Below are 16769 nucleotides of genomic sequence, written 5' to 3' on the forward strand. Positions count from 1 at the left end.
ATTTTTCACTTTCCATTACAGTTCTTAACATAGTGACCATAGTTAAAGGCCCAGTCTGCTAACTCCAGTTAGCAGTTCACTCTCTCAAGCTGGGCCTAGTCCTGTTGCTCTCTTTGTTTTTTCAAACTGTGCTTTTTCTTGACTTTTAGCGTGACTTGTTGAAAACTAGACATGATATATTAGATAATAGGGACTGAGGTAAATAGGCTTTTAGCTTGAGATTTTGTGTCAATATGACTAGAATGTAATTGAGCCGTGTGTAGTGTTTTCGGTAGCTACAGGTGCCATGAGATTCAAATTCCTCTAGTGCCCTTTTTCTCTCTCTAGTTTTTGGGCTAAGAACTCCTCAAAGGGACTCTGTGTCTTCTATATCCTTCAGTTGTAATTCACTGTTATTATTATTATTCCAGTTGAAATCCACTGGGATTTCCAGGGCGCACTCTGTCCAAGTGCTCAATCTGTAAATACTGTTCTCGAGCTCAAGGTCTACTTTCGTAAGCACTCCCAGAACATGGCAGATAGGTCCTCACAAGATTTTTGGCATCCTGCAAGGAATGATGGTCAAGTCATGCAGTTTGTTAGAATAAGAAGGTGGTGGTGGTGTGGACAGGAGTAGATGAACTGTATCAAACAGATGAATAAGTTTAGAGGTTTCCAATAAACATTAGTCGGACAGGACTGAGCACAGCAAAGCAGCATACTGATTACCAAACATGTTTGAAATGTCCTGGGCAGCAGCCCACCAACCCCCTTAGCAGTCCTTCACCTCAGTTTCCGGTTTCCCTCACGCCGGGGTTTGGGGTTGTGGTTTTCAGAGGAGGACTTTCAGGAAACTGTCAAGTGCGGCACACAGCCTGATCTTTCCAAAGCCCTACCTCCCTCTCCCACGGTGGCGGCGGAGCTGGAGCGCCGTTTCTATAAGAGAGAGTGCGAAAAGTTGGCGTGGCTCGCAGCCCACGAGCAGGCGGCAGGCTGTAAAGGGCAGGCGCTCAGGGCTCAGTAAGAGGAGGGAGCAATGAAGTGCGCACGCTCCGCCCACCGCAGGCCTGCCTCCAGTCTAGGGCTGGAGGGGTGAGGAGCGCGGGGGGCCACCGCGGGGCTCCAACCCCACAGTCACTCAGCCAGCCATTCCAACAGAGCCCCTCGGCCCACCCACCCTACAGCAGCTGTGCCCTGCCTGGCATCCTTCCACCCCGGAAGTCAGTCTTCTGAGTCAGGACTGCACCTTACCACCCCCTCAGTCTTCCCGCTGGGGTCTCATCCTTACAGACCCACTGGGGTGCACGGGTTGAAATGACGGTTAGTTTGCAGTGTAGGGTGGGAATCAGAATCCTATCCCGAATAATTACAATAGTGTGATGGTTTCTGCCATACAGCAACATGAATCAGCAAAGTTTAGGGGCAACTTTAATAAAATATTACAGGGAAAAAAAAAAATACTATCCCAGCTTCTCCACTTCAAAGACATGTGACCTTGGTAGGTTATCTGCCATTCCAGATGATGAAAGTGAAAGAGGAGAGTGAAAAAGTTGGCTTAAAGCTCAACATTCAGAAAACGAAGATCATGGCATCCGGTCCCATCACTTCATGGGAAATGGATGGGGAAACAGTGGAAACAGTGTCAGACTTTATTTTGGGGGGCTCCAAAATCACTGCAGATGGTGACTGCAGCCATGAAATTGAAAGACACTTACTCCTTGGAAGAAAAGTTATGACCAACCTAGATAGTATATTCAAAAGCAGAGACATTACTTTGCCAACAAAGGTCCATCTAGTCAAGGCTATGGTTTTTCCAGTAGTCATGTATGGATGTGAGAGTTGGACTGTGAAGAAAGCTGAGCACCGAAGAATTGATGCTTTTGAACTGTGGTGTTGGAGAAGACTCTTGAGAGTCCCTTGGACTGCAAGGAGATCCAAGCAGTCTATTCTGAAGGAGATCAGCCCTGGGATTTCTTTGGAGGGAATGATGCTAAAGCTGAAACTCCAGTACTTTGGCCACCTCATGCAAAGAGTTGACTCATTGGAAAAGACTCTGATGCTGGGAGGGATTAGGGGCAGGAGGAGAAGGGGACGACAGAGGATAAGATGGCTGGATGGCATCACGGACTCGATGGATGTGAGTCTGAGTGAACTCCGGGAGTTGATGATGGACAGGGAGGCCTGGCGTGCTGCAATTCATGGGGTCGCAAAGAGTTGGACACGACTGAGCGACTGAAATGAACTGAACTGAACTGAACCGTTCCAGAATGTTCATAGCCGCAAGTCAGTCTTGTTTTTTCCCTCTGCTGTGGATCATAAAAGCCTTCCTCACCGACACCTAGTGGACCCAAAATAGCAGTCCAACTAGCAATTTTAGGTAGTATCTTCGACTGCTGCCAGATTAAATTTCTAAAGACAAGCTTAATCATTACTCCCTGATTCCTTCTGCAATTAATGAACATTAGAAAATGACCCCCAAACTGCCCTGTCCTGCTCTCTATATTCCTTGCTGATTGTACACCCACACTTTCTGACTTTCATACCTTTACTTATGCCTCTTTGTCCACTATAGTCCGTTCCTCTTTCTAAATTTCCTTTAAGATTCTGGCCATGCTGCATGACTGACTTCAAATGTCACCTCCTTCTGGAAGTCATAAATTATTTCCCCAGTGGACTTGTAGTTTTTGAGATCCAAGCCTCTTTAAATCATTATGATACCTGACACACTAACTTGTGTTGCAGTTGGGCCTCTCTGTTATGCTTTCTATCAATACTTATCTTTTCTTATCACACATTTTAAGTTGAGATCCGGAGTCACGACATTTTCGTTGTATCCCCAGAACTTTCTAAAATATACATTAAAAATAAGAGGGAGTGTTTAGCTTTCTAAATAAAAACTTTACCTCAAATTATACTTTATTTCAAATGAAATAGATTACATATTTATAACTTGCTATTAAACACATGAATTTAAAAAGCAGTACCGTTTAAAACCTAACAACTTTAATAGTATCTCACAAAATATATTCCAGAATTTTTCTGAAAAAATTTTGTATTACTAGAAATTGTTATTTTAATAACCTGCAATTCAGTAACATTTGGTAATAACAGAAATCAAATAGAGCATCTAAAGCCCTTAGAACATTATTCAGCACAGTCATAAATAGTAAACACTATCTAATAATGAGCTATCATTACATTATTGTTGATATAATTCATCTAAGTAATTAAATGTTGCTGTCATTCAGTCCCTCCGTTGTGTCCAACCTTTTGTGACTCCATGGACTGCAGCACGCCAGGCGTTTCTGTCCTTGACCATCTCCTGGAGTGTGTTCAAACTCATGTCCATTGAGTCAGTGATACCATCCAACCATCTCGTCCTCTGTTGTCCCCTTCTTCTCCTGCCTTCAATCTTTCCCAGCATCAGGGTCTTTTCTAATGAGTTGGCTCTTCGCATCAGGTGGCCAAAGCATTGGACATTTAGCTTCAGCATCAGTCCTTCTAATGAATATCCAGAATTGATTTCCTTTAGGATTGACTGGTTTGATCTCCTTGCATTCCAAGGGACTCTCAATAGTCTTCTCCAACACCACAGTTCAAAACCATCAATTCTTTGGCACTCAGCCTTCTTTATGGTCCAACTCTCACATTCATACATGATTACTGGAAAAACCATAGCTTTGACTAGACAGACTTTTGTCAGCAAAGTAATGTCTCTGCTTTTTAATATGCTGTCTGTCATAACTTTTCTTCCAAGGGGAAAGTGTCTTTTAATTTTGTAGCTGCAGTCACCATCTGTGGTGTTTTTGGAGCCCACGAAAATAAAAGTCTGTCACTGTTTCCCTGTCTATTTCCCACGAAGTGATGGGACCAGATGCCATGATCTTACTTTTCTGAATGCTGAGTTTTAAGCCAACTTTTCCACTCTCCTCTTTTACTTTCAACAAGAGGCTCTTTAAGTTCCCCTTCACTTTCTGCCATTAAGGGTGGTGCATCTGCATGTGAGGTTATTGATATTTTTCCTGGCAATCTTGATTCCAGCTTGTGCTTCATCCAGCCCAGTGTTTCTCATGATGTACTCTGCATATAATTTAAATAAGCAGGATAACAATATAAACCCTTGACGTACTCCTTTCCCAATTTGGAACCAGTCCATTTTTCCATGTCTGGTTCTAACTGTTGCTTCTTGACCTGCATACAGGTTTCGCAGGAGGCAGGTAAGGTGGTCTGGTATTCCGATCTCTTTAAGAATTTTACACAGTTTGTTGTGACCCACACAGTCAAAGGGTTTAGTGTAGTCAATGAAGCAGGAGTATATGTTTATCTGGAATTCTCTTGCTTTTTCTATGCTCCAGCAGATGTTGGCAATTTAATCTCTGGTTCCTCTGCCTTTTCTAATCCCAGCTTGAACATCTGGAAGTTCTCGGTTGATGTACTGTTGAAGCTTGGCTTGGAGAATTTTGAGCATTACTTGGCTAGCATGCAAAATGAGTGCAATTGTGTGGTAGTTTAAACATTCTTTGGCATTGCCTTTCTTTGGGATTGGAATGAAAACTGATTCCAATGAAATGGAATTCCAGCTGAGCTATTTCAAATCCTAAAAGATGATCTGTTAAAGTGCTACACTAAATATGCCAGCAGATATGGAAAACTCACTAGTGGCTCCAGGTCTGGAAAAGGTGAGTTTTCCAGTCCTAAAGGAGGACAATGTCAAAGTAATTAAATAAAACTTGACCGAAAAATGAGAGTGTTTAAAAGCCTCCTATCATTTTTATTTTGAAATATTCCAAAAGAACTTTCATTTGAGAGTGCAATTTTGAGATTGATTGTTGTTCAGCCACTAAGTTGTGTCTGACACTTTGTGTCCCCATAGCCTGCAGCACATCAGACTTCCCTGTCTACCATCTCCTGGAGCTTGCTCAAACTCATGTCCATTGAGTCGGTGATGCCCTCCAACCACTTCATCCTCTGTTACTCCCCTCTCCTGCCCTCAGTCTTTCCCAGCATCAGTCTTTTCCAATGGTCAGCTCATTTGAAAGTGACAGCTAAAACTAACTGTTAATAGAGAATGAGGGGGAAGGGAACTGATTTCTCATGTGACAGGTGCTCACTCATATGTTCTTTCATTTCTTCATGACAGTTTCATGAGGTAAGTATCATCCCCACTTACTGATGAGGAAACTGAAGCTCAGAACTTCCCTGGTGGTCCAGTGGCTAAGGCTCCATGCTCTCAATGAAGGGGGCCCAGGTTCAACCCCTGATCAGGGAACAATCTCACATGCCACAACTAAGAATCGGCATACCGATCCCATATGCTGCAACTAAAGTTCCTGCATGCCAGAACAAAGACCAGACACAGCCAAGTAAGTAAAAAGAAATATTAAAAAAAAATAAACTGAAGCTCCAGAGTAACTTCCCTAATGAATCAGAGCTTTGAATGGCAAACTCAGTATTCTGAAGCCCCTTCTATCAGCATTACTTAATGAAAAAAGTAGAAGAATTACTAATACTACCGCAGGATGCTTTTTCCAGAATCAAAAGAGATGATGTTCACAAATGCCTTTCCAAACTAAAGCATGTTATATAAATGTAAAGTACTAATTACACATGCATGCCTGCTCAGTTCTGCATGTCTGACTGTCATGAACTGCAGCCTGCCAGGCTCCTCTGTCCATGGAATTTTCCAGACGAGAATACTGCAGTGAGTTGCCATTTCTTTCTCCAGGGGATCTTCCCAACCCAGGGAAGATCTTCCTGTGTCTCTTCCATCTCCTATATTCGCAGGTGGGCTCGTTACCACTGTGCCATCTGGGAAGCCCTAGGATTCCATAAGAAGTAAGACAAATAGATACCCAATTTCTATCATTTGAGCACAATGCCTTGAATAAAGCATCCAGTGGACTAGACATCACTGACAGGTATTTTAATTTTAATGCTTTGATGTACTTTTAAAAAAATAGCATTTATTTAGCTTTTGTACTGGCAGGTGGTTACGTTGAGTCCATCACATATCATTTGTATAATTCAGGGTTCATGGGGCACAAACACAAGACGTGTTTTGCAACAAAAGACAAAAATAAGGTGTGGTTCCTGCTCAGATACATAAGATATGCTATAAGGACAGAAAATGTTATCTTTTAAAAGTTTTTTGCATGAAAAATTTCCAAGTCTTTGGTGATAATCAATAAAATGCCTTAATGAAGGTTTTGTAATGGGAACTAATGAGAAAGTACACATTCAAATACTATTAGAAAAGACTGGTTCGGTTTGTCGGGTAAAATGAACAAAGCAATTCTCAACTGATGGCAAGAAGATGCTTCCGTGGGTACCAGAACATTTGGGGCTATAACCAAAAGACCATGATTTTTTCAAAACAAGATGGCACCTTCTACCTTTGATTCAATTTCATTTCATTTATCTGAAAAATTCAATTAACACTGAAGGGAACACTGGTCTTTTTAGTTTCTAAATGGAAGAATGCTTTTAAAAATATAAGAGGTACCAACATGAAGACCAAGAAAAATAAACAGTACAATGCAGTGCTAGAAGAAAAATTGGGAAAACAACAGAAATGAGAGGGAAGTGTCAAAGGTAAAGACCAGCGCTTCCCTGGTGGTCCAGTCGTTAAGACTTCACCTGCCGATGCAGGGGCCATGGATTCAGCCTGGGTCCAGGAAGATCCCACATGCTGAGGGACAACTAAGCCGTGTGTCACAACCACTAAGCCCATGCTCGAGAGATGGCAAGCCACAACTACTGAAGCCTGCAGGCTCCAGGGCCCATGCTCTCCACAACTAGAGAAAGCCTGCATGTAGCAAGAAAGACATAAAAATAAATATTTTAAACAAGGAAAAATATACTGTAAAATATTTATTTAATAAAAAATAACTATAATCTATACAGTATTGAATAAAAAGTACAACAAATTATTTGCACTTCTTTCCAAAACCACATACAGTACAACTTGCAAATTGGGTTCAGCATTCTACAAATAGTGCCACACACACCAAGATATGAACTTATTATTGTCTTAAATAAGTAAAGGCTCTGATTGTATACAACAAACTGTGACTTAAATTCCAGGGAAATACTGCTTTAGTTAACATGAATAGTTTGTACCACAGTCTATTTTATTTAAAAAATTAAATACCTCAAACATCATTTTTCTACTTGTTTCTGAGTACACATTCCCTATGTAGCAAAATAAAACAAAGACAAAATACAAAATTAGAGGCTGCTGTTTATGATATCGCTTCCTTTTTCCTTCCTTAGCTAGTGCTCTTCTCTTCTTTTATTCACAAAGGAAGGTGACTGGAAAATGACTTATTCTTATCCTCATTCATTTGCTTCTAGAATTCTTGCTTACATAAATGAATATGTCAGTTTTGGAATCCTGACATTACTATTCAGTATTTACCTATGTCATTCTTAAAAAGTTGACCTAGTTTTTTTTTTTTTTAAGATAAGGCAACAAAATTGGTTTTAAAATAGTTATGTCTCACATATGTGAGCAGTCACTTGGTAGACTAATTTCCCAATTAAATGTACACAGAATAACATTTTTCAAGTAACTTGGAAATGGAATCAATAGCAATTCTTATTTTAAGCAGATATTTAAGATGATCCACCTTTAGAAACAAAGGCAAATTTAATATACAATATGCAGGAACCAAGTCCATCCTAGTTCCTGTCCCACCAAAATAAAGAGGCTCAGTTTGTGAAAAAGACCTTGGAATAACCCAACAGTTAATGACACCTTTATCTTGGATAAGAAGGACAAATAATATAAATGCCATAAATGGAGATGAAGTTATTTTAAAAAGACTTTCCCATTTTATTTTGGAGATAAAAGGGAATGCAGATACAAAATGGACTAGTTATGCCTTTAGCCCACTTAGTAACTTTTCATCATAGATTTAATAGTCCTTCATACCGAAGAATAAAAGACAAGTAAACCTACCTTAAGTTTTCTGATTAGGTCACTTATATTATTAGTAGGCCTCAAAAGTTGCCTTATTTTTTAACTAAATTAGCTTCTCTGGGAAGCATATGAATAATGTAAAAATATACTTCTAAGAAAAATCAACACAAACACACAACAATCAAGATGGGCACTGAGAGTATTTACACAATGAATTTTTTAAAATAACTCAGAATTAACACATATTCTTTATAGAACACCAAACCAGGGCAAATGTTGTCATCTGTAGAAACAAACACACATCAGTAACACGGACATGAGAACTAAGTTGAACAGAGGCAGATGGTGTTAGAATACTATTTCGATTCTGACTGTAACATCCTGTGGCCCATGAAGCCCTGGTCCCAACAGGCCAAGCATCTGGCTCATCAGACACAGAAGTAGAATACTTGACCTATGAAACACCAAACTCACTTGTGAGCACATGTACATTACCATGTGGTGCCTGACTGCTCTTGATTCTTGGTTTTCAAAAGCAAGTTCACTTTTGAAGCAGGAAAAACACATTCTTAAATTGGCTCTCATAAATATTCCAGGAAGTACACTTCATTTCTCAACTGTTATTATTACTCTGGGAAGACAAGGTATAGTCAACTGGCTGCTTTGAAGCCATGAAATGCATACTCATAAATATGTGTCTACACTTAAAAAAATTAAATACAGCCGGTTACAGCCGTTGTGCAGAATTCTTGCAATATGAAGCTCACTTGCAGTATGTTATGAGGGGATCACTTGAGAACTTGATTCTGGATCTTCTTGCTTTCTATATTTCTTCATAATACTGACCGTACCATTAGCCAGGAAAACCACAGCGATGAGTGCAAAGTAACCAGCGTAGATGAAGAACTAAAGAGAGGGGAAGAAGTAATTTACAGAATTATCCACTGGAAGGTCAGCTCTTTTATTACATATATGTGAACAGACTCTATAATTAAAGATATGTTCAGTTTCTCAATACAATTCCAAAAAACACTGTGTGCTTACACAATGTGCCAGGCACTGAGGATACAGAGAGGCAGGACAGCATGGTGACACTGGAGCCTGACTGCCTCGGTGCCAATCCTGACTACCCACTTACCGGCTGTATGGCCTGGATGGAGAGACTCAGTGTCTGAGCCTCCACTTCATTTAAAACCCATTTTGTAATTCATAATATATCCTGATTACAGAGTTGTTGGGAAGGAATAGGATTCTGTATGTAAATGCTTATTAACACAATGCTAACACTGTTAATATTATTGGTTTTCATTTTTGTTGCTGTTATAACTGAATCCTGGTCTCTACCCTCAAGCCGACTAACTCAAGCTGATATGAGGCCAAATTCTGAAGATCAAGAATTTCCACTCGCCCAGAAGAGGGCAGTAGAAGGTCAACTATATTCCATTGTAAGATAACTTTTTATAGGAATCTTCTCTAAGCCATTTTTTAATGGGATTATATGATTTATCAATATCATCATTTTCTTATTAAAATAACTTACTAAATACTGATAAGCTGGTTCATGGATCCAGTAAGCATGCCGCTCTAACCCTCTCTGCGTGCATGCTAAGTCGCTTCAGTCGTGTCTGACCCTTCACGACCCCATGGACTGTAGCCCACCAGGCTCCTCTGTTCATGGGGTTCTCCAGACAAGAACACTGGAGTGGGTTGCCAATTCCTTCTCCAGGGGATCTTCCTGACCCAGGGATCGAACTCACTTAAGTCTCCTGCACTGGCAGGCAGGTTCTTTACCACTAGTACCACCTGGGAAGCCTAACCCTCTGAGCCAAGTCCTTTAAAATGTGGATACGTTTTCCTATAGGAAATCGGTTAATTAATCATGGCAGTCATGAGTTTAAGCGCAGCCCACAAAATTATTATTCCACACATTTAAACCCACCACTTCAATAGCAAGATGACAAGCACTTAGTCTCCTACCCTCCATCCCAAATGAAAGCACTTAACCCTTGAGAGGTCTTCCTGACATTCTTATTGCAGGCAGTAACTGGGAAACACATAAGTAATAATTACTTAAAAGACAGTAATAAGCTCCCATTCCTCTGCTCCATCCACCTTTCCCCCGCCCTTTTCTGAGCCAGCATGATGCAAAGGGAGATGCGTAGGCTTTCGAGTCAGATGTTGCTTTGAATCCTGGTTCTGCCACACTATTATTGACCGTAACCTTAAACAACACATCTCTCAGATTCATTTTCTTGATGTCTAATCCTGATAGCAACCCTGCAAAATTCTATATAAAGTACCTGGCACACAGAAGGCACTCAGCACACATTATCTACTGTATCTCTTTTAGATCTCCTCAGTAAAAACAAAGTTAATTAACATGTCAGCTCTTTGTATTCTAGGAAAATTAATACATAAGTGGGAAGAACAATGGAGATAGAATCTTTTGAGCTGAGATGAGTTGGGGTAGGCACTTTTTGATTCAATTGCCCATTCTGCTAAAGTACATCCCAAGCCCTATTTACAACTCACAATGAATGAAGCCATATACAACTATACAATTCCAGAGTGAATAAACATATTCACACTGTCTCTGGGTGTTTGTGCAGGTGTTTTCTCAATAGGTCATGTGTAATCCTAGTCATCAACAGCAAGTCATTACCTTGGTATCTGGGTGGGGGGTGTTTAAAGAAGGGAGGAGACTCAGAGAGCTCTCAAGTGAAGCAGGCATCTCAAACATAGGAAACAGTATTCCAGGCACAGAATTAAAAATGGAGGGAAATAATGGGTGAGGAACCAGAAGGTCTGGGTCCAGATGGAACTAACACTACCTCTCAGCTCCACAAGGCTGGATAATCACACTCAGAAACGTTCTAGGGCCTCATCAAAGAGATGATGGTTTCTGCATCCTCCTGATAGAAAGGAACTAAGGGTGGGGGATAACTGAAGGAAGGAAAGAACACTTTTACTTTCGATTTTCTATCTGTCTCTATTGTTTGAATTTGTTTCCCTGAAGCATGCTCCACTTCTGTTACCCTGATCAACCCATAACATCTTCAGTACTGAAACAGACCTTACCTGAGTGGTAATTTCCAAGCCAAGGCCACTGGCATCTACCACAATTAGAGTGAGCAGAGTCTGCAGTGCTAGGGCAATGAAAGTATTTACACCAAACACTAGGGCATAGCGCTCCATGCTGAGGTTTGCAGCAATCTGAAAACTTAAAAAATAAATAAACAGAATGCAAAGATAAGAATTACTTCAAGGATAGTTACATTTTTTATTTCAAATGTGAAGAGTAGCCCATACTCTTCTACTGTCAATTCCCTTCCCAACCAAGTGAAGAGTATTCTTTTGCTAAATGATGTAAACCTCATGCAAATATCTGAAAACAGCAGAAACATAAACAAGGAAATAAATGAAACTTGCCTAAATGCTTCCTCAAAAGAAAAACTGATAATGCACTTATGGTATAATGCTTCCTCCCATTTGCCCTTGAACCAGAAATTTAATTTGTAAAGAAACCAAAAAGTTAATCCTGTTACAGCTCTTCTGATGCTGCTTTGAATCATAATACATACGTTGCTATTGTGATGAGTAACATGTAGATGATTCTGAAGACAACGTAGGATGCGTAGCACACCCAAATGTTACCCACAGTGTCCATGATATACACTGCAGCAGCAATCAGGAGAGAAAAGAGAGACAACGTCAGTTCTCCCCAAGTGGACCAGGATATTTTTATGTAACCGACTGCAAACACTGCAACAGCACCTACAAAACAAAAACAGAAAAGTAATTACTCATTTTGCTAAACAAGCACTATTTCACTAAATGAAAAATTCACCTTAGATTATGACATTTTAAGCTCTTTAAATTTATAACCAGGGTAGTTCAAGATTATGGAGGCCCTTGAAAGTTAGGCAGAGATTTTTGGACCTGATGGAATAAATAGTATGAGGCCATGCAGAGATGATGAGAGACTGAATTAGGGCAGTGGGTAATGAGATGGAAAAGGAGGACATAGAACCAGGGGTGCTGCCTAAGGGAAAGCTACTGAGGTGGATGCAGAGGCAAGAGTCAAAAAGAACCATCCTGCCTGTAGCCTGGCAACATGGCAGGATAGTTCATCTCTCCTCCCATCTGAGGGGCAGTTTATCACGTGGTCAAATGACGATGATGAGGATAATGAGAGCTAAATGGTATGGAGTGCTTTCTAAGTGCTGGTCACAGTTAAAAGTGTTCACAGAAGTCCTTTATGATCTTCTAAGACCTATGAGGTGGATCAACAAATTAGAATGGAACGATAGATGCTAATGGCCAAAGACAGGCTCTGAGTTCAAACCTTGATTTTACCACTGACCATCTATATGACCTTAGGCAAGTGATTAACATATCTTTCAACAGCTTCCTTAATTGGAAAATGGGGGTAATAACTGCAACAAAGGAATTCTGTGAGGACGGTGTTAATATACATAAAGTCTTCAGAATGGCACCTGCAACACAACATATACTAGCTACTATTGTTGGAAAGTACTGAACAGTGCTGCTCAAAGCTTCACACATGGCCAAAGCACGCGGTAAATCAGAGATAAAGGAAACTTGGGTAAGAAAACAATTTACAGGATCCTTACATTAGGTTTCCCAAAGGTTATAAAGAATTCAAGCATGATATAGGATGCTCAGGGCTGGGGCACTGGGATGACCCAGAGGGATGGTATGGGGAGGGAAGTGGGAGGGGGGTTCAGGATGGGGAACACGTGTACACCAGTGGTGGATTAAAAAAAAAATGTTGATGTATGCCAAAACCAACACAATATTGTAAAGTAGTTAGCCTCCAATTAAAATAAATAAATTTATATTAAAAAAAAAGAATTCAAGTTTGTTATCATAGTACTCCCTGAACGTACACTTCTGAACTGTCATCCTAAATGATAAAATCAGAGCTCAAAGTAAACAAACCATTCTTTGAGGTTACTTCAAATCTGAGAGGGGAGAAAAACTGATCATGGTCAACTAAACTACCAGAGGACTCTCCCCACCCAACCTGCCCTGCCGCCCAGCACTGCTTACCCAGTAAGGTTGAAACGGCCTCCACACCGCCGTTATAGACAGCAGCATGGCGGGAAGGCATCACCTGCTCCCACAGGCCCTGTGCGTAGTTAATGACTTGAAAATAGCCGCAGGTGGAGAGGGCCCACCACACAGACCAGCAGAGCAGAGGGCGAGAGGAGTAGCACCCCAGGAAATCGTTCCACAGGACCTTCAGCACAAGGAGACGCTCTGGCTTGGATTCCTACCCAGAAAAAGGGAAGAAAGCAACTGGACAGAAAGCTGTTGTGTAGACTCAATTTTCTATTCAGCAGACTTTTTTCTGTTTCCTTGAGAAAACCAATTGCTTCTTTCATATATGTTGTTGTTCAATTGCTTAGCTGTGTCTGACTCTTCGCAACCGCATGGATTACAGCATGCCAGGCTTCCCTGTCCTTCACTACCTCCCTGAGTCTGCTCAAACTCATGTCTATATGTGTTTATACATATATGTGTGTGTGTGTGTGTGTGTGTGTGTGTGTGTGTGTGTGTGTGTGAACTTCTCAGCAATTACATTTATTCCCTCTTGGGAGAAAAATATATTTTGCTTTAAATGTTCTATATACATTAGTACCTCCAGCAAATGATACATTGTTTACAAAATGAAGGTAGAAAGATGATCAGAGACTGCAGATGTCAGTCAAAGGGAGATGGCATTCCACATCTTCCCACACAGGGGCAAGCAGCATTAAGAACAAACAATAATTAGTAATCCCAGTAGGCTACGTGCATGGGGTGGCAAAGAGTCAGACATGACTGAAGTGACTTAGCATCCACCAGTAAGTCACTGTTCAGGTAGAGTTCATGAATGAGAACCTATCAGATTCAATGAAAGATAATGGTTAAAACAGAAGTCTTAGGAAAAAATAAACCAAAACATTAGCAGCAGTGCTCTCTGGGTGAGGGGGTAATCAGTGATTTTAATTTTCTCCCTTATGTTTTTTCCCCCAGTATTTTTTACACGAAACATTACTATAATAATGAGGTAACAAAGCTATTATGCATGTAACTGAGTCAATCAAAACATGACTGAGCTGTGTTCCATTATCCCTGGACTATGTCAAGAGGTCAGTGTGAGAGTCTAGACACCATATTCAAATATGCAATACAGTATTACTAACTACAGTCACCATGCTGTACATTACATCCCCACAACTTATTTATACCTAGAACTCAGTACCTTTCAACTCCCCTTTACCCACTTTGTTTTTTTCCATACAAACTTTTGGGCTAACTCCAATCATATCAAAGGTCAGTCTACCAAAAGTTGCCGTTAAGTTTGGAACCTTGCTCAGAACATAGGAAATTTTGCAGCTAACACAGGAAGGCAAAATGAGAGAATCCAGAGACCAAGAGGAAGCTACCTATGAAGCAGCATTCAAGAGGAAGGATGTGTGACAGAGGCACGTTACAGACTATCTACATGGATGGCAGCAGCGCGCGTCAGGCCGCGAGCTGGCCGGCGGCCATGTCTTGCACATGCTGCTGCTGCTGCTCAGTCTCGTCGGCCGTGTCCACCTCTTTGCGACCCCAGGTACTGCAGCCTGCCAGGCTCCCCTGTCCGTGGGATTTTCTGAGCAAGAATACTGGACTAGGCAATTAGGGTTGTCATCCCCTCCTCTAGGGGGCCTTCCTGACCCAGGAATCGAACCCACATCTCCTGTGTCTCCTGCACTACAGGCGGATCCTTTACCACTGAGCCACCGCGGAAGCCAGTCTTGAACATGAAACTTCCTTTATTTTAAAAAATTCAGGTATAACTGACCTTTGACATTGTATTAGTTTTGGGTGTGTAACAAAATAATTCTGTATTTGTACACATTGTGAAATGATCACCACAATAAGTATAGTCAACATCTGTCACCATATGTAGCTGTAATTTTTTCTTGTGATGAGAATTTTGAGATCTAGGAACTTTCAAATAAACAATACAGTATTACTTACTATAATCACCATGCTGTACCTTACATCCTCACAACTTAGTCACAACTGGGACTTAGAACATTTTGACTCCCCTTTCTTTACCCATTTGCTTATCCCCTAGCCCCTGCCTCTGGCGACCACCAATCTATTCTCTGTATTTATGAGCTTGAGGTTTTTTTGTTTTTAGTTTCCAAATATAAATGAGATCATATGATACTGGGTTAGCCAAAGGTTTGTTCAGATTTTTCCATACAAACTTTTTGCCCAACGCAGTATTTTTGTGTGTCTTACTTCACTTAGCATCCATCCATGTCCATCCACGTTGTTGCAAATAGCAAGACCTCATTTGTTTTTCTGTGGCTGTATAATGTTCCCGTGTGTATATATATGTGAGTATACCACATTTTCTTTACCCATTCATCCACTGTTGGACACTTAGGTTGTATTCACATCTTGGCTATTATAAATAGTGCTGCAATGAACTGGTAGGTTTATCTTTTTGAGTTAGTGTTTCCATTTCCTTTGGGTATGTAGGCAGGAGTAGAACTGTTGGATCTTGTGGGTAGCTCGAGTTTTAATTTTTTGAGGAACTTCCACACAGTTTTTCATAGTGACAGCACCAATTTACATTTCCACTAACAGTGCAAAAAGGATTCCTTTTCTCCATACCCACACATTTCTTATTTTTTTTAAAACAGCCATCCTAACAGGTGTGAGGTGATAGCTCCTTGTGGTTTTGCTTTGCATTCCCCTGATTAGTGAGTGACTTAAGCACTTTTCATATGTACCTGCTGACCATCCAAACATCTTTGGAAAAATGTCTATTCAGATCTTCTGCCCATTTTTAAATTGGATTCTTTTTTTTTGCTCTTGAGTTGTATGAGTTCCTTATATATTTTGGATATGAACCCCTTATCAAACATGATTTACAGATATTTTCTCCCATTCAATAGTTTGTCATTTGGTTGATGCTTCTCTTTGGCATGCAGAAGCTTTTTAGTGTGATGCTGTCCCACTTTTTTGCTTTTGTTGTCAAATTTAAAAAAAAAAAATCACTGCCAAGACAGATGTCAAGTTTACCACCTATGTTTTCTTCTAAGCATTCTTATGGTTTCAGGTTTCATATTCAACTATAAGCCTTTTTATGTTAATTTCTGTGTAGCCCCTTCTCTTTAAACAGAACCTTTTAATAGTTATAGTTAAGTGTTTACAATATCAAGTTAAATAATTACTCTTTTCTTAGCTCAGTCATATATGCAGATATGTCTATAATCAAACAAGGATGAAAATTTTCGAGAATAAGTCTTCTGATAAGTGCTTTTGAAGGACACAATTCTAATTCTTGCTATCAACAGTGAACAATTTTTTTTATGATGAAAGGAAGACTATTTCCTCAGCTATTGATATTTCACTATCCAAAATGGTAAAAAATGTATACAATGAGGGACAGATAAAAGTACATCTGGTTTCAAGGGGAAAGGAACCAAATATATATCATGGAAGAATGTTTGAGAGACTTTGGGAGACACAAGATTAGAATAGTGCAATACTGATGAACAACATTCAAAGGAAACAAGAACAAAAGGACAGAAGAAGGCACTTTTGAGGTGTGTTTATGAGTCAGCAATGATAGAGTTCTCTTCCAACAGAAAAGGCTTCTGGGACACACTTTCCTGCTCTGGCCTGCTGTGCACTTACCCTAGGAATATTCATTCTTGGCTCAGTCTGGTATCTCATAGAGCCCTAGTTCATAAGCCTGAAAGTGAAGCATTGGAAACCTGTTAAGAGTTGGCACAGAGATCTGCCTTTGGCTACTCTTTTTCAGGGGGAATGACACCTATCTGAGTTTCAAGGG

At 40.4% G+C, this 16769-nt stretch overlaps 1 protein-coding gene across 1 annotated transcript in view; it reads right to left on the reverse strand.

The window, feature by feature from the left end:
• Positions 1-8537: 8537 nt before the first annotated feature.
• The window catches only part of SLC19A2 (solute carrier family 19 member 2), a 32730-nt gene continuing 24498 nt past the window's right edge, over positions 8538-16769 (reverse strand). Inside the window, exons 3-6 of the mRNA XM_052654038.1 lie at positions 12974-13196; positions 11482-11674; positions 10979-11120; positions 8538-8806 (exon numbers count right to left, since the gene is read on the reverse strand). Coding sequence (XP_052509998.1) covers positions 8678-8806; positions 10979-11120; positions 11482-11674; positions 12974-13196 — 687 coding nt within the window. The 3' untranslated portion in view covers positions 8538-8677. The remainder of the gene's footprint in view (positions 8807-10978; positions 11121-11481; positions 11675-12973; positions 13197-16769) is intronic.

The sequence above is a fragment of the Budorcas taxicolor genome, chromosome 16 (genome assembly GCF_023091745.1).
Source record: "Budorcas taxicolor isolate Tak-1 chromosome 16, Takin1.1, whole genome shotgun sequence".
Taxonomy (NCBI): Eukaryota; Metazoa; Chordata; class Mammalia; order Artiodactyla; family Bovidae; genus Budorcas; species Budorcas taxicolor.